The 18928-nt window shown below is 38.7% G+C and overlaps 1 protein-coding gene across 4 annotated transcripts in view; it reads left to right on the top strand.

Moving 5' to 3' along the window:
- ppp1r12a (protein phosphatase 1, regulatory subunit 12A) overlaps positions 1-18928 on the top strand; it is a 106412-nt gene that overhangs the window by 36140 nt on the left and 51344 nt on the right. For all 4 annotated transcript variants that reach the window (XM_037537681.1, XM_037537688.1, XM_037537676.1 and 1 more), the window contains exons 2-3: positions 9278-9408; positions 14092-14210. In XM_037537681.1, coding sequence (XP_037393578.1) covers positions 9278-9408; positions 14092-14210 — 250 coding nt within the window. The remainder of the gene's footprint in view (positions 1-9277; positions 9409-14091; positions 14211-18928) is intronic.

The following is an 18928-nucleotide window of genomic DNA, read 5'->3' as shown; positions in this document are numbered from 1 at the left end:
ATCTTAGGATTTCTGCACAGACGTGGAGCTTTAACCTGGCTGAGAGTATGAGGTAATTACTTGCCCAAAGGCAAAGGATACAGTAAAATCCACAGGTTACTACAAAGCTGAAGTGATCTGTCACTGTGAGACAAATTTGAAGCTTAGTTTAGGTTTAGAAGAAAGGAAGAAGCCAAAATTGCTCAATAAAAAAGTGAGTGCTTTATGAAGAAGTATCTGCTGTTTTTCTCAGAACAGTTAACTGACCACTCCAGACCTCAGCATCACAATGTGTTTGGGATTATTTGGATCATGAGAAGCAGAAAATGCACCCAACTTCTAAGACTGAACTTTGGAGGTGTGGAACAATCTTTGAAAAGAACACCCCCCCCCCCCCCTCTAAATAAATAAACAAGGGGCTGATTTTGCACAGTACTGTACATTTACTGGCATTTGAAAGTCATGCTCTTGTCGGGTCTAAATGAGCTTGTAGGTTTTATACATGTCTCGTTCCATTGTTGTCATTTATATAGTGATGCTTGTCCTGCAATTAAAAAAAAAAAACTATTTTTAATCTAATTGCTGTTTGCAAGTAGTGATGGATGTTGTCATTATTTGCCTTGTATAAGTATTATGTTAAATTATGTGTATTTTTGGTAGAATTCAGCATTTCTTTTGCAGCTCTACACCCTTTACACTGAATCGAGTCCAGACCTGTTGCCATTTAAATACCAGTGCACTTTAAATAGAATGTCTTTATATTTTTATACCTTATCTTAGGTTCATGAGCCTTTAACCCCTTTCGTTTTCAATTTGATTTGTTTCCATGGTAACAGTTGGACTTTCTCATGCATGTCGGTGCACTTGATCTCTGCTTTGAGATTGAATCTGTCCTCTCTGCCTCCACGCTTAGGAGATTGAGCCAACTTGTGCTTGGTATTGTTTGCGGATTAAAGCGGCACGTATGAGTTGCAGCGTATTGTTTCAGTTCTAGTCTGTGCTGTTTTTAGTAACGCTCATAATTGACGGGCTTTGAGTTAACCTATAGACAGACCACTAATCAGCCTGAAAGGGGAGAAATGAGAGTGAAAACCTACCTCTTTAGCACTAATATGACCTTCAGAGCTTCAGAACGGCTGGGTTCTTCTTACAATGAAAATAAAGGTGGTGCAGTGGTGTTAAAAGGGCCCATATAATGGAAAATTGATTTTTCCATTTCATTCATTCAATTGTTATAGTTTCAAAACATACGGCTTCTACTCTAGTCCACATGTGGAAGCTAATCTGCAAACACTTTTGAATTCGATGTTTGTGATGTCACAAATAACACAACAAATTTACATATCCACCTATTCAGCCTACAGCAGTTAAGCTTGTGTATTCATGTTAGTGTTTTATCCCATGTGTTTTTTTTTTTTTTTTTTTTTTTTTTTTTTTTTTTTAAACAGGGCAGCCAATTAGACCTGGGCTCTGATTTACATATCAGTCTCAAAGGAATAATGCATGGCATGATCCTGCAGAAGGTTGGTTGGTTTTTCATTTTGTCAGTAACCTGAGCTATGACAAACAAGTTTATTTATGCAATTAGGTTTGTAAACAGTTAACTAGCCAGTTAATTACGTTATTTATTCATCTATGTATTTGCTGTATGCGACTTTTAGTTTGCACGAAAATTTAAATTGCATTCAACTGAAATCCTGCAACTAGTTGCACCATGTAAAGCCAGCCTTAGAAAAAGGGGTTGGAAAGTGATCGTGTAAAAATTATGGCTTTTTTGTCATAAGTGGACCCAATAAACTGAATTAAATGCAATTTCTCGACAATTGTATTGCATAACCTTAAAATCCGTAAAATGTAGTATTTGTAACTTGCGTTTGCTGTATGAAGTCAGCTTTTGAGACAGTCTAAGGACTTTCACTTGCTGTGCAGTGTCAAATAGTGCACACAGTCCTGCGGTGATCCGGTGATTACTGAGCGCTTCACAAGCTGAGTCAGAGAAAGAAGGATGCAAAGCTATGCTACTGTTTTATCCAGCAGTGTGTTTCAACAAAGCTGCCCACATTATTTAGACTACACTCTGGGGGCATGCGTTCAGGCAAACGTCTGACTTACCCAGTTTTCCTCCCTTACCCCAAACGTAGTCAGTCAGTCAGGACGTGAGGTGTCTGAAGTTTGCTTCTTTAGTTTTAGTAGTGGAGCTATGAGGCTAATATAGCTGACAAATAATGGATACTTCCACACCCCACCAGTTATGACTAACAGATAAGCCCCATTCGCAATGTGTCACTTCTGATGGGATAACAGATGTGGTTAAAACTGAACCGGAGAGCAACTGCAGCATATATACCATCCTCTAGACTGCTGTCATTTTATGTTTGCTTAAAGACCTTGAAAAATAGACGTTGAGTACCTGTCACCACTGTAGCTTGCCAAGCTATTTACTGCGATGTAGAAATGTGACATCACTTTGCTTGGTGGTTGTGTTGTTCAAGGTACGTTGAGTGGAGTAGGAAGAATAAAACCTGCTCGAGAGAAGCGTAAGAAGTAATCATTTCTTTAGTCTGTCTATGCACTGTTAAGTTTGATGTGTTGAATTCTCCACTTGTAACACCACCCATGAAGATCTGCTCTTTCTCCTATGCTTCACAAAACACAGACAGGTCCCTCAGCGTTCAGATGCAGATTTGCACATTTTTTTTTTCCAACATGTAGATTGTGATTGTTTTACTTGACCATTTTTTCAACCTCTCTTAATCCCTTAAGACCTTCGATATGATTCGAATTTAACATAGTAATGCAAATTAGAATGAATGTATGTACTTGCATTCCTTTTTTGACATGATGAACAGTCTGCAAGGCACGTTGTTTTTGTAGCTTTTCTGTATGTGGGTTGTACTTTTTGGGGCAATGTTTACATACATCAAACTTTGAGAATGAGGTTTTTATTAATGTAGGCTCAAATAGACTTGCTTATCTGGCACTGAATAATGTGCTGTTTTCTATAGGCATGACTACAGTACAGATAAAATTCACACTCTAAGGTGGCAGGTTCTACTATTTTTAGCTGTCTAACATGATTTTGTTCCTTCAAGTCTTATTTATTTATTATTTTTTGTGCTATCTGCTGCTTTAAAGCACTGTAATATTGGATTTGTTTTATGTAACAGGTATGTTTGAACTGTATATATACTGAATGATGTTTCTTTGGGAGTGTGTGTGTGTGTGTGTGTGTGTGTGTGTGTGTGTTTCCTCTTTTACAGTGAAGTAGCACTTAGGTAGTCACTTCCTGGCTGTTGTGAGCTGACGTCCGGCTGACGCTGAGTGTGCTGTAGGAATAAGCTCAACGTGTACGCAGGGCATAAACATTTCGGGCTGATTTAGTAGCCCTCTTTTAATTGTTTGAAATGGCCGGCATGTGTTTGTAGTGTGCAGACATGCAAGGCGTTCTTGGCATGAAACATGTTTCACCTTCTCTGCTCTGCTTCTGGAGCTCAGCTTAATGAGAGAGCCTTGTCTGCCCTCAATAGGCCATTTATAGCCATATTTGCTTGAGGCATTAAAGCGATAGTTTAGTGAAAAATCAATTTTTACAGTTTTCCCCAGCCCCAAATGCAGTTGATCAGCCAGAGGTTTGGTGTCTACAGTTTGCTAGTTTAGTTTTCCACTGGAGCTGCGAGGCTAATGAAGTTAACGTGTAACAGGTTTATTAGCATGCTCATTAGCTGGTGCTAACTCCATGCCTAAGTCATTGCACACTCAGCTCAGACCATGTTAAGTTGTTAAGTAATCTTACATATGCTTGCTTATGTGGTTTCTGACACTGTGTGACATTTGCAAGAAATTTCTGTATAATTTCCTGGTTTATTGTACAGAAACCTACTGATTCAGTTTTCTTTACAGTGGTGGTGATGAGAACCAGGAGTCTTGATGTCTACAACACAGATGTAGCCATTGTATTTACTTTCAGGCATCATTGAGCCTACTTGTGTCCTTTGAGTTTTTGTGTAATGTTGGTGATAAAATAGTGGTGCTTGTAATGTGGGCCATTCTGCATTACAACGCTCTGCACGTACCTCTTCAACATGAATGGATTGTAAAAAAAAATGTTTAAGTCCAAGATCTTCTCTCAAAAGTCTTGTAAAACAATGTATCCGATACCTGACAGCATATTCATTACCAATTCATGTAATAACTTTCTGTGAGGGAGCTTTTAGAGGTATTAACCTCTTCAGATATCCGGTTCCTATCACCACTGCGAACAATTTTGACTTGGTGAGTTTCACTCTGAATGACTTTGTTTAACCATTTAATTTAGCAGAAAATGTGAAATATTTCTTAATCTACTTTAAGAAAGTCCATTGGCAATAACTTAATATTTAAACCACACTAACATTTTTTGCATCCTGAACAGTCTTGCTTGCTACTGATGAGTATTCTGTCGCTGTTTTGGTGAATATAAATAATTTTGGGCACAGTCATCCAGTTCAGTGAGGATGTTGCCATAGAAACAGGCCACAAGTGCTGTTAACTCTCATCAAGGCACGTGGCTAGCACCCTGCAAGCAGAATGCATATAGAAATTAAATAAAAATGATCACATGCTGTATTTTTTTCATATCATGCAGCTCTTCCCTCTTTCAGGTCAGAAAGCTTCTCTCCAGCTCTGGTTGAACAGGTTTCAGAGAACTGATGGCGTGTTGAGAGCTGTCGAGTCAGTCGCATGTCTGTGCTGTCTGTGTGCTCATGAGCGATCGTTTCCTGGCACAAGGAGGGATTTGGGTGCAATGCTTGCTGTTATTGATGACATTATTAGTCCGGTTAGCCCTCCATTAGCTCTCCTGAATTTGTTTAGCCACGAATTAAAGACCATGTCTGCATCCGAGGTTCGTTTTAATGTACCCCCCCCCCCCACTTTCCTGTTTTTTCTTCTATGCTAAATGGTCTGCCAACTGCAAATGTGCCTGGTGTGTGTTCACTGATGTGGGCAGTATTTCATACCGGTCAGCTCTGTGTGATTTAGATTGTCAGCTCTGTGTGATTTAGATTTTCATTAGCATCCTCACACAAAAATATCAGATTAAGTTGCTAGAAGAACTTTCTAGTGCTAGTTAAGGTCAGAGCCAGCTTAATGGGAGCCTGGCTACTTCCTATTTTTTTAATTATAGGAAAAAAATCCTGATGGTTAAATGCTAGAGGGCGCCAAAGAGAGTCCTCATTGAATAGGACAAAATGGAGCAAGCATGAATTTCCTTTAATTTTGGAAGGTATAAGAATGTGTTTCATAAATAATAAATAATTTTAAACAGAAAGCAGGTTTTGGGTAGTAGGACACTACCGTTATAGCTGCTGAGTGCTGATTGGTTGGCACGCATGACAGTGACTAAATGCTAAATGGTTAATTAAAATTATAGCTACTCAGTGCTGATTGGTTGGCTAGCAGACCAGCTGTTGAGTGTTGAATGACTAACATTACTGCTACTGAGTGCTGGTAGGTTAGCATTGCTGCTACTGAGCCATTAATGGGACTAAATAGGGCGACCAGCAGTTACAGTAGCGGTCATATCACTCCCTACACTTCCTGTAGTGTATTACAGTGTTTGTTATGACTGTGTGGATCGTAGGACATTATAGAGCATTGTAGTGCTATAAGTAAACATTGTGTTGACATGTCAGTGTTTTTTCTGAATCTGTGTCATTGAACATTAATTATGAGCTGCTTACTGACCTTTGACTAATAGCCGCGGTAAAAGGAGAGGGACGTAGTAGCATGTAACAAAAGACTAATTACCGTATAGCACTAATAATACGTCTAATTTATTAAATGTCTTTCTTAAACCTTCTTAGCTTGGGCAGTAGCAACAGGTGATTTATAGAAGTAATATTCAGTGGGGCCTGTAATGGACCTGTACCTCCTTTTCTGTGAGATGGTGATGAGCTCTGTTTGGTCCCTGCAGGTCTCTTTTGCCACCGGACTGTAAAGAGCCCAAATTTGGGCAAAGATTCCAGCCAACCGGTCGTGTGCCCTGAACGTGAGACTGCCGCGTCTGTGTGTTTGTGTCTGTGTGTATCTGTGTGTATCGTTCCCTAGACTGTTGACCGCATTGCCATAGCAACTCAAGGCCAGTCCAAAAGGTTTTACAGGCAGGCGTTTGAGAGGCCTTCACACAGAAAACTGGAGAGTGTTTAAAGAGAAAGATAGATAGGGAGAGTAAGTGGAAGGTAAAAGACAGGAGCGAGAGATTGGAGTCTCTTCTCTTTCTCTATTCTTTCTTTCCCCATTGCTCTCCCGTTTTTCTCCATCTTATGCTCCCTCTGTCTCTTTTTTGCTCTCTTTTGCTTTTCTGTCTCTCCTACATTTCTCTCTTATAAATAATAATAATAATAATAATCTTTATTTGTATAGCACCTTTCATACATACATGCAACTCAAAGTGCTTTACAGAATAAATAAAAAGAAAACAAAGATAAGCAAAACACATTAAAAGAAATAAAGATAGAAGGAAACAAAATAAAATAATGAAATAAACTGAAAAAGATAAAATGAAAGAGATAGAACAGACAAAAGTTTCTTAACTAAAAGCAGATCTAAACAGAAAGGTTTTAAGATTACTCTTGAAGCTGTACAGGGATGTAATGCCTCTTAGCTCCTCAGGAAGAGAGTTCCAAAGCTTTGGGCCGTAGTGGCTAAAAGCACCCTCGCCAATCTTTAACCGGGTTTTAGGAATCACCAGTAGATTACTGTTTGAGGACCTGAGAGACCTGACAGGAACATATCTCACCATCATTTCACTGAGGTAAAGAGGAGCAAGACCATGAAGACATTTAAAAACCATCACCAGAACCTTAAAATCTATTCTAAAACTGACAGGTAACCAGTGCAGTGAGTGGAGTGCAGGTGTAATATGATCTCTCTTTCTTCTCCGGGTCAAGACCCTTGCAGCAGCATTCTGAACTCGCTGTAGGTGAGAGATAGAGCTCTTTGGGAGAGCAGATAAAACTCTTGCACTCACTCTCTCTTGCTCTCTCTCGCTCTCTCTCTGAAGTACTAAGTCAGTCTGTCTCTGTGTATTGTTCCTATTGTTCTTCCAGAATGCCTTGCATGTGCGAGTTGAATTGTTTTGACAGTGACTGTGACGGTCTGATGGTGTGGCGGCTCGCTTTTAAAACAACCTGCCAGCCTTCCTCCAAGGCCTTTTGGAAAAACTTTATGTAATGTTGTCTTAGTCACAGTCAAAGAGACAATGTTGTTGGTATTGTTTATTACTCATGTGCTCTGATTTATCTTATGTTTTCACTAATAACTTACCTGATAAACGATACTCAACATTGGCTGATTTATTATGTTTTTTTCCATACAGTTCAGCACAAAAATTTGGGCTCCCCTGATAAATCAACAAAACATGTAAATTAATCATATTGAAAAGAAGTAACACGTCTTCTAAAGAGAGCACACTAAAAATAGTGTTTTCTCTGTGTAAATAGAATAGTTTCTTTATTTTTTATATTTTTTTTTTACTTAATTAATCAAATATTTTTTGACGGTGGGAGGGGTATGAAAATTTTAGGTTTTTAATGCTCTGATAGTTTTACAGTTTAACAGTGATATGAGTCAGTTCTCAATAATTGCGCTCTTAATACTCAAATGAGATGCAGAAAATCACAGATTTAAATAATACAAATATTACATGGCACTGGGATTTATGGAACTACCCAGAAAGGTTTGTTTGTTTGTTTTTAAAACCACTGTCTACTGATCTTCCTGGATTTTTTTATTATTATTATCTGTAGTTTTTGTGATGGTGTTTACTTTAAACCGAGAGAAAGACTGGTTTGGTTTGAGTGAGGTGGGACTAAATTTGGCAGAAGTGACATCAAGGCCAACCCATTTTTTTTCTTTTTTACAACTACCCCTTGTTTTAAAGAAAAGCACAATAACACACTGAAACGTCCGTCTCGACGTTTTTCTTCTCGTAACAGTCCGTTTGGAATGTGCCTCTGAAAAACGTCTGGAGGCACATGTAGCCCTAACACGTCGCCTTGCCCCTCTATCTCCACACCCTTCCCTTAGATGGGAACCAAGTGCTAGCATACGCTAACAGTGTTTTTCAGCTAATCTCCCACTTAATGTAGTCTGTGTGATTTTCTTGTTTTCCTCTTTCTTTCTACTGCAGTCATTCCTTCAGACCCTTCTGTGATCTCCTTCATCCTCTGGGACCTTTTGTGACCTTTGCATTAATAGCTGCAACTCTACTGCAGTTTAGCTTCTCATCTGTTAATTTAACTTAATACATTTATCTGACAGTTTTTGGATAGCTCATCAGGTCTGTAATAAAACTTCACAGCCCTGTTCAGAATAGTTTTAAATATGTTGGAGCCCCAAAGAAAAACAAGACATACGGTTTGCGATTACTTAACAAATCCGTGTGGTTAGTTTAGTATTTGCTGATTTTAAGCATGCAGTTAGCACCTCTTAGTAGCAATGCTTACTCGTTAGCTACATTAGCCTCTTAGCTCCTGTCTAGAACTACAGAAGCAAACTTCAAACACCAAACGTGTATTTGCTGATCACCTAAATTTTATTTACTTTTGTTACCAAACCATTGCTTTAAGACTCCTATTGGCTATTACTATTTCTGTGTTGTGTTATCATGATAAAAGGGTCTCCCTCACCCTCGCTTCCATTTTTAGAGGGCTTTTTTCTACTGTTATCCCAAACACCTCAGCTATGTGTGTCTGCTGGGTTGCAGACAGTTTTATCTGTAAGTGAGCTCCGTTCTGATTGGCTGCCTTGTAATGCACCTAAATCAAAAAGCTGTCTGGGCTGAAGCCTCATCAAAACTTCAGTGAAAAGATGAGGCTAAATTGCACTAAGCTGAATAGGTGGTCATACAAATGTCAGTTTTTGTGAGGTCAATGCCAGTGAATTGGTATTGTTTGCATAGTACTATGATAGATTGATTGATATGATTGATATGATTTGATAATATAATCTCTTGTTCTAGGATGTTCTCCAGTTTCAGCACAAAGTAAATGCTATGCAGGTCTGCTAACTGTGCTGTTAAGAGCTGTGGTATGCAAAAGGCTGTGCTTCTACCCCGGTTTTAGAGGGAGGCACACAGCACCACCTGTTTAAAACTAAAGCTTTTGTGGAATTCCCGGATTGTTGGAACAGAATGACAATCATTTTATCAAAAATAACTCGAATTTATAGTATTGATATAGAGCAAATGTTGTCTTTTTGATAATGGTTTTATCACCCTGCTTATGCTTATGTCCCTTTTGTCTTCCTGTCTCTCCAGGCCTGCATTGACGATAACGTGGACATGGTGACTTTCCTGGTGGAGCATGGAGCCTGCATCAACCAGCCGGATAACGAAGGCTGGATTCCCCTCCATGCCGCCGCCTCCTGTGGCTACATGGACATCGCAGAGTAAGTGCCATAACCACTTTGAAAGGTTTCTGGGGTGCTTCTTCAGAATCCCACATGGTGTTCTGCCCTGCACTATTAGGTCTACTTACCCTGAGCCACACTTATTGCCCTTTAAATCAAACACCTTACCAGTCCACCATAGATTACATTAAAGACTGTAGCTCATTTACTGCTGCCCAGTTTATCAGCCCCCACTACTCTGTTAATCACTGGTCAGTTTTTGACCACAGGGCAGTTAATTTACATATCTTAGTTGAGTGGTGGATCATTCTCAGTACAGCAGTGACACTGAGATGGTAGTGGTCAAGGTAGTGCATGTGGTGCTAGTACAAGTGAATCAGGCACAGCTGTGTTGTCTGGGTTTTATACACGTCAGTGCCACTGCTAGGTTGAGAGTGGCAACCACCCAAAAATATCCAGTTAAGAGTGGCTCTGTGGTCAGGAATTGCCTTCTGATGTAGGACACTAGAGGATACCTAACATGAACTATGCATTAAGAGAGGAGTTACAGTACCTCGCTGTAGAACATCAAGGGGTTTCTGATCAAGTGGTCTGTGTTGGCCAACTCTGTGATGCCCATTTTTAGTTGGTTTCAGAAGGCTAAAGAGAGATGGGAAAAAAATGAAAAACAGTAGAATACAGAGGAATGGAAACGTGTAATTTGCAAAACAGCTGAAGGAAATCGATCGTTTTTCATTTCAAGTGAGTTGAATGATTCACACACACACTACTTCTGATTGGCTTGAGCTACAAGGCAATTGGAAAAAGTATTGATAGAATAGACACAATACTGATTTTTTATTTTTTTTTCCCCAAAGAGGCAGAAAACCATGAAAATGGCAAACTATACAAAAACGCTATTCATTTTAAATTTATTTGTATTCGTGATGAGATACTAGTTAAACATTTCGTGTTGCGAACAGATTTCTTTGTTGGTCTACCAGGCTACCAGAAATCAGAATACTGTCCAAGACAACCAAATATACTGTGCACTTTTATAAATTAGATTTTTTTTTTATTGAGCAAAGTGACTGTTTACCTGTTTTATCCAGCTGGACAACGCAATGTGTGTAACTTTCTCACTGCTTAAAAGCTGTATGTATGAAATGCCAGCACGTTTGAGCTGTAGTGCTCATGCTGCTGCATCGCTCACACCACACAGAGGTAACGTGTGAATTAGGTCTAACGGAGGCTGCCTATTCAGATGACTTAATGAGCTAAGACTACAGCTAACTGGTACAACGTTGAATTCGATAAGAACTTGTCTTCTATACACAGTCTTGTCTCCTCAGTGGACAAGAAATTTGCAAAACAGTTAACCAAATATTCAAGTATTCATGCATATCCTTAGATGTAAAACATTAAAGTCTCTTTATCAGCTTGCAGAGTTTCAGTGTTTTTGTGTCATTCCCTGGCAGTTTTGCTGTAATTGATATTGAGTTTCATGCTAGGGTTTTGTTTGAGTATAGAGGCCCAGAACACAGCAGCAGGGTGAGATATTATCAGAACGTTTAAATAGGCCACAGAGTCAAACTGAACGGCTTCTCTTGTGTACCCTGTCCTGGATAACAGGAATACTGTGACCTGGTTTGTGTGTGTGTGTGTGTGTGTGTCATGTTTCAATAGCCTTGCATTGGTAATAAGTTGAGATATTGGCAGTGTTTTACCCGTGCAAGGCAGTGATTGTGCTCTTTTTCAGTCTTCATGCATTAATTAACTGCAGCTGCTGTTGGTTAAAGCTATAGTTTGGTGAAACCTCAAATGTATGCCTTTTTTCCCACCTTAGCCCAAATTTAGCTGGTTAGCCAAGGCATATTTGGTGTATGAAGTTTGCTTTTTTAGTTTTACACTGGAGTTATGAGGCTAATTTAGCTAATTTAAAAACACAACTCATATGTTGCATTTGTATATATTGCATATATATATATATATGTGTGTGTGTGTGTGTGTGTGTGTGTGTGTGTGTGTGTGTGTGTATATATATATATATATATATATATATATATATATATATATATATATATATATATATATATATATATATATATATATATAGTATGTATGTATGTATGTATGTATGTATATATACACACACACACACACACACACACACACACACACACACACACACACATATATATATTATGTATGTATGTATGTATGTAATCGCGCACACACACATTCTAAGCTGCTTCTCCCTCAGGGTCATGGGGGGTGCTGGAGCCTATGCCAGCGGTTATTGGTAATTTATTTATTTATTATTTTTTTGATAATTGTCATTCCACTTGCTAGTGGGTCTCCCCATCACATGATGCTACCAGGGTTACGGCTAGTTCATGCTTCGAGACATGAGGCTCCACCACATCAGACTGCTGCAAAAGCAGCAACACACTTGAAGAATACAAACGACCAATTCTGTGTATCTGCTAACAGACATTAGTATTGTGCTAAGAAGCAGGCAAGAGAAGGCCATCCCTCCCAGAATGAAGACAGTTATGCTCTTTTGGACTCCTGGATACGGATGGCTATGGCATCGCTGGGGATTGTAGTTTTGCCACTGGGGGGCTCCTAATCACCATTTCTTTATACTTTTTATCTTCTAAAACCTTATACTGAGGCATTATTGCTACTAGAACTCAACCAATTGAACTTGAGTTATTACTGTTTTTAATCTCCAAATATGATAAAGATTTAATGTGACTAAGTAAATGAATCATTAGTCAGTAATTTCTGTAGATTTTCTGAGATCTGCTATAAAACATGCTAGTTATGTTGTAGAAACTAAAGTGTAGATGTGCATGCAAATAAAATAAGTTGTGCTATTTTGATGAGTGGCATAGATTGCATATGACGAGTGCTGTTTTCATTTATATATTTATTTATTTCTTACAAGACATTATGATTTTCATTCAGTAGGTCAGCAGTTTCATAAAATTAAACGGACAAACAGGGGAAAAAAAACATGCATGATTTCTTTATACATCTACCAGTCTTGAAGGCATCGTCCAGGCGCAAGTCAGAATGCTGCTGATGGTAAATGTACCGTGCTCTTTATAAAATCATTGGCTTTAAATGAGCAGGCTGACTGATTTTAAGAGTGTATTTGACTTTCTGGCTGCACAGCTCCGCAGCACGCATGCTCTGTGTATGAATGACCAGTGCATGCATGCTGTAGTAGTCACGCTACTGCGTCGCTCATGCCACGCAGACTTTGCATGTGTTAAACAGGCCTGAGTCAGGGTGGGCTTCAACCACAACCCACCACACTTGTAAAACTGACCCAGCCGAGGGTCCAGAGTCCAGAGTCTTTCTGGTGGTGAGTGAACAGTCACTCGGAGGGAATGGGTGGGGTTTTGAAGAATGACGGATGTTTTGTGGTTTGTCAGGCTTAATGGAAAGAGGATGTTGCTTCCTGATGCATTTCCCCATCTGGACTTGATCGCTTACAGCCCGAGTCTCAGAAAGGGAGAACCAGTTTAGAGGACGCTGACTGAAGAGTGCACTAATGTAGCAGGTTTAGGATGTCAGGAGCAGCAAGTCTGTGCTGGTGAAAGAGAGAGCTGAACTGACGTGGTTCAGGATGCTCATTTCTCCGAAGAGTTCAGGCTTCCATTAGCGTCTGGGTCCACCCTCTCTAAAACAGATTATGTAAAAGTCCTTGTGTAGGCATTAGGTTCAATTTCCTATATTGATTTTTGTGCATCAGTCAGGAGCACTACTGTAGATGCAGAGAAACGGCAACCCTGCTGTGTTTTTATTTATTTATTTATTTATTTATTACTTCTCAATAACTTAAGTTGGTAAGTTTCTTACTTTTAATTCTTTTATTTTTAAATTGTATTAATATGTAAAGTTAATATTGTTCCCTGCCTGGAGCAGACTGTTTAAAACAGTGCACCTCATTGGAGAGAGACACTGCAAAAGATTAATAATGTGTACACGTACCTTAATTCCATGGAAATGGGGGGGCACAGGGGCCTCTGTCCTCCTATAGGAGTTGAGTGATGTTACACCTATCCCAGAGAGGGGGAGTGAAGCTGGAGTAAAACCTGTAGAGGAAAAGAAAAAGTTAATTAAAGCTATAACTAAATGTGAATGAGTATGCCTGTATTATTGGTTGACGCTAGGCCGGCGCTGTTTTGTTACCCCTGCAATCTGTATTGATATGTTCCAGCTCAAATCAGGCAGGGCTTAGAGTATAAAGCCAGACCATAGGATTTATTACAGTTTGTCAAGAGAGTCATAGTGTGTAGTCGGTTTGGCCTTGCAGCCTCCAGACATAGTGTTTACGTGCATCAGACTGATGTTTAGGCTGTGAGCACAAGTGACTGGCAGATATTAGCTGAGGAGCTAAGAGTCACATTGAGGACCAATTTTGCTTTTAGACATTCTACACTGCTCTAAATGTGTTTATATATTTTTTGGGTGATCGACTGAGAATAAATGACTGAGAGCTTTTGAACTTGCCTGAACGTGCGAGGTTACCTGCAGAGGAACCCAAAGCTTGCTCCTGCTTGTAGCCTCACACTACTGGTGACAGTGTCCCACTACATATGGTGTTGATGGTGCGATTATATGACAGCACATTACGTCACAATATACATTTTCAAGCATATAATTATTGAGGCTTTAGGTAGTGCTTTGAAACAGTCCAGGTGTGATTGTGTTTCTGTCTCGCTGCAGGTACCTGATCAGTCAGGGTGCAAACGTCGGCATGGTGAACAGCGAAGGCGAGACACCGCTGGACATTGCAGAGGAAGAGCCCATGGAGGAACTTCTGCAAAACGAAATCAACCGGCAAGGTACAGCTGGTCACTCTACATACTGTAATGTTGACTCACATGGATTTACTTATTTATTCACAGTCCATTAATAGTTGCTTCCTCTTGGGAACCGATTTGTAGCGAACAGTACAATTTATACTGCAGTATCCCATCACAGAAAACACACATTGCTAATAGTAAATGACAGCCAGTTAGTAAGTTAAGTAATCTCACATAGACTTGCTTATAGGGTGTCTGACACTGTATAATGTACTTATCTGTAAACATGGACTAAAGCACAGACAAAGATCAGGCTTCAATAAAACTACTTCTATTCATTGTATTCTGTTTTTATTTATGTTTTACACAACGTCCCAACTTCATTGGAATTGGGGTTGTACAAATATGTTCCTTACAGTACTGTGAAGTCCACCCTTCATTTATTTAGTTTAGTCAGAATGACCATTTAAGTACAAGGTATTTGTTTTTTCGGCATCGAGAAAAAGCAGTGAACATGTATTGCACAGACAATCACACAGCAGCCTCAATAACTAAATATAGTGTCAGGGTTTTTTCAATTTTCATTGTGCCCACTCTTTATATTAAATTCGGCTTTTATTCTTTTCACAGGACTTTTTCACAAAACTTTCAGTTTTTCAAAGAAATCTGCAGGGATATTTGAGTTGTGGAAGTATTTTCTCCTTCTCGCGATCCAACATATTCAGTGATGTTGGGGTCTGGACTCTGGGGTGGTCAGTGCATTGCTCCTAGAACAGCAGCAGCCTTGTTTGTTGTTTGATTTTTGCAAATGTTCTTTTCCCAGGAGCTGCTACTTTACAGCTGCACGTTCTGTTAGACCCATAGCACTGAGTTGTCTTTTCACAGTGGAAGGATAGACGGAAACCTGTGGATTTTTTTTTTCCAGATCTGAAGAAAGAGTGGAGCTTGATTTTCTGAAATCTCTCCAAGATGAAAGCATTAAGTTCTGTTAACTGATGTGAACAGGTTTGGTGGTCTGTCTTTTTATGCACGGTTGTAAGGGGTCTCATTTTCTCGATCTCTTTGAATCAGTTTTTTAGCTCCAGTTTTGGAAATTCCTGTTTTTCACTTCTTTTCGTTTTGACTTTCTTCTTACTTATCAAATGGATGATCTTGTATTAAATATCCTCAGAAAATTATTAAGTAGTGATTATGCCCCCCCCCCTCCAACTGTTGCTTTAAGCTAGTTTAAACTTGCTTATGTCAGGAAAACAGACAGGTAAGGTAATTTGAGAATGATTAGCTGAATTATTGTGAGACTGTATGCTTTCTGCTTTTCTCCTGTGGTCACATGAGACTGCAGGTTTTGGCACATCTCCAGCGTGTGTGCACTCACACTGGTTCAATAATTACGCTGAAAAACACTAGCAACCCAGTTCACAGCCGCCCAACTCTCACTTGCACACATTCTTGCTCATCACTCCAGCTGCTGGAAAATAACCTGGATTTCCCATTTTGAGAAATACGGTCCACTTTAACCTGTACACTCGTGAAAAATGGAATTTACCCCAAGCATGGTCGATCAACCAAGACATTTTTGCTTCTTCAGCTTTGTGGTGGAGCTTCAAGGCTAATGTTAACAAATAATGGAAGCTTATATCCCACTAATTAGCATCATTAAAACTAGACCTGCAGTAACAATACTGTTACACCAGTTGCCATCTGTTCAGAGATTAGGAAAAAAGTCCTTCTCACTTATAGAATCTTCTAGCTCTTCTGCAACAAGGGACTGAGGAAATTGATATTTACTTAATGCTGGTCAGCAATGAATTTTTGTTCTATTTTCAAGGTGGAATTTGTTGTTGTTGACGGCGGTGGTGTTGTTGTTGACGGCGGTGGTGTTGTTGTTCACGGCGGTGGTGTTGTTGTTGTTCACGGCGGTGGTGTTGTTGTTGTTCACGGCGGTGGTGGTGTTGTTGTTCACGGCGGTGGTGGTGTTGTTGTTGTTGACGGCGGTGTTGTTGTCGACGACGGCGGTATTGTTGTTGACGACGTTAACTGAAACTAGTCAGGTTGGACACAACAAATTTAACACCATGGTTAATGGTTATGGTTAACCATAACCTTATAGTACTTCCTAAATAAATAAAAATATTGGTACCGCTATAGACAAATGACAGAATACGATACTTTTCATGTGTGCCTATACCGATACAGAACATTTATAAAACAGAGAAATTGACATCTGTGTAAATGAGCTTCACAGAGAAATGGAATATTTATTTAATTTAATAATAAATTACATTTAATTATATAAATAAATGCCAATTTTTAAATAAGTGCTAATATTAATCAAAGTGTCGTTTTTGTTTTTCAGATTTAAGACTCTTGAATTTGTATTACGATGATATTCTTCATCATGAGAGTTTTGCAAACAATAGTTTGTTTAAATTTGTCACTGGCTGCGGTTAATTTCTGTGCTGAATGTGTTGAAATGTAGGTATGTAAAAAGTTGTGTACAGTTTCTCATTCAGATGAATGGAATTTCTACCTGTTCTATAAAGCTTAACAAACATATAAATAATAAATAGAGTAATTATCAGTAAGGATTTTAGGACACACCAGAGACGATTCATTTGCATGTAAAAACCTGGTGTTTGGAAAAACAGTCATAAAATCATGAAGGTGCTAGTAATTATCAGAGTCGTTCTAGTAATTGGATCAGCTGCCAGGTACCAAGAGTTTTTACTGAACTGAGAAATTCACTACTGGAATTCACTACAGGAAACACTAAAACTCAGCTCACCGGTGTCCCTCAGTCATTTTAAACTTTTAATATCTACCCACCTTCAGACAGCCTGTACCTGTTTTATTTAATCTTATTTATTCTTAACTTTTATTTATTTTTGTTCTTCTCTTCTTTATTACTTTTAAAACTGATTTTAATTAGTTTTATTGTCATTATTATTATTATTATTATTATTATTATTATTATTATTATTATTATTATTATTATTATATTCCTTTATTTTATTAATCTCTTATCTTTTGATCTTTATGTTTTATCAATTAAACCTCAAGTTTTATTTTTATCTTTTTTTTCAGTTATTTTTTAAATTTTCCTTTAATTTAAAATTATTAAATATAGATATTTTTTTCTTTGTAATGTCAATTCCTGTTTTTGTAAATGCTCGGCTACATTGAAAATGAGGGTTGCCCTCAATGTACTTCCGAGTCAAAATAAAGGTTGATTGATTGAAACTGAAGCGTGCCAATGCTTTGATAAGCAGCATTTTCACAATATTCTTATTCTTATTCTTATTGTGCTTTAGTCTTGTTTGCTCTTTTTTTGATGGCTGTCTGGCTGACTAACTTGATTACTTACAGCTGTGCATTTATGGGCGGTTGCTAGATGCAGACATGATAGTTGATTGAGAAGATTCGCTTCTATAATACAAATTTGTGAAGAATCTTATCTTGATCTGTCAGATCTTAACTTAAGACAAAAAGATTTCAGTAATACGGGCCCTAGTCTCTAGTCCAGTTAGGTGTTGTGTGTTGTGCTATCTGTGGAAAAGTACTCTGTATCTTGGTCTGTAGGTGCTCTGATGGTGAGAGTTCGTTTTGTTTGCGATGGTCATAACTGATCATTGGTCACCCTACTCCACAGGGTGTAATATACAGCATGATTTGGTGATAATTGCCCTGTTCGGCTGCGTGGTGGCATTCTCCCCACTTTTAAAAAAAGAACATTTGCGTAACTGCTCCGGATCAGCCGACGCCCCCCAGAGGAATCCACAGCGCTCCGGCTAATGACAGCTGCCAGATTTTAAGAGGAGGCATGACGGACGGGGTCTGGCTGGGGGGAAAACTGGGTGCAGCACGTGATGCCTCATGTTACTATTTCTGACAGCTTTAGATCTATTCATAGACTCCAGGAGTAATAAAAGCAGCTGTAGTTACACCAGCTGCAACACAAGGCAGGTTTATTTATATAACTTTTCATATGCAGTTGAAAAATACATACACATATAGATGGGGGCCATACCCTATGTATTTCTATTTTATTTTTCCTGCAGTGCACTTATGTTTATGTATCAAAAACAATCATATTAAGTTTTACATAATCACATTCCAGCCTCTCTTTATCTTATAAAAGTTAGTAGACTGTTACTGAGCCTGATTCTGATTGGCTGTTCTTTACTGTTCTGTGTCAAAAATAGTCCAGACTGAAACACACTTTATAACTTTAGTATGATTGACTGGGGCTAATATGCTGTTGGCTAAATAGGCCAGTATGTCACTGTTGTCGGAAGAAAACCTCATATTTCCATTTTTATCGTTTTTTCCGTTGTTGACATAATTTGGAAATGCATGTCTTTACATTGTGTGTAAATTTCATGATGAAAGGACCAAAATAATCAGCCCAAAATTACTTGGTAAAAGGTCTGGTTCCATAGACTTGCATTAAAAGTACAGTATGTTTTTACTTCTCATGTTAAGTTACTATTTTGGAGACGCAAGTTTTTCTCCTGACCACAGCTATATGTAAATATGTTGGGGTTTTTTTTTGTGACATCACAAAAACATTGACTGCAGAATGCAGCCAACTTAAAGTCGATCTGTGTTTTTTGTGTTTTATGGAGAACAACATGTTCATGCATTCAGGCTTCTGTTACTTGTTAGCCATGTTCGCATTGTAGCTCCAGTGCAAAACTAGAGAAGTAAACTTCAGACACCACACATGTCTTGCCTGCTCTGCTTTTGAGGAAAAGGGG

The sequence above is a fragment of the Pygocentrus nattereri genome, chromosome 1 (genome assembly GCF_015220715.1).
Source record: "Pygocentrus nattereri isolate fPygNat1 chromosome 1, fPygNat1.pri, whole genome shotgun sequence".
NCBI lineage: Eukaryota > Metazoa > Chordata > Actinopteri > Characiformes > Serrasalmidae > Pygocentrus > Pygocentrus nattereri.
This window is presented reverse-complemented; position numbering and strand designations above follow the sequence as displayed.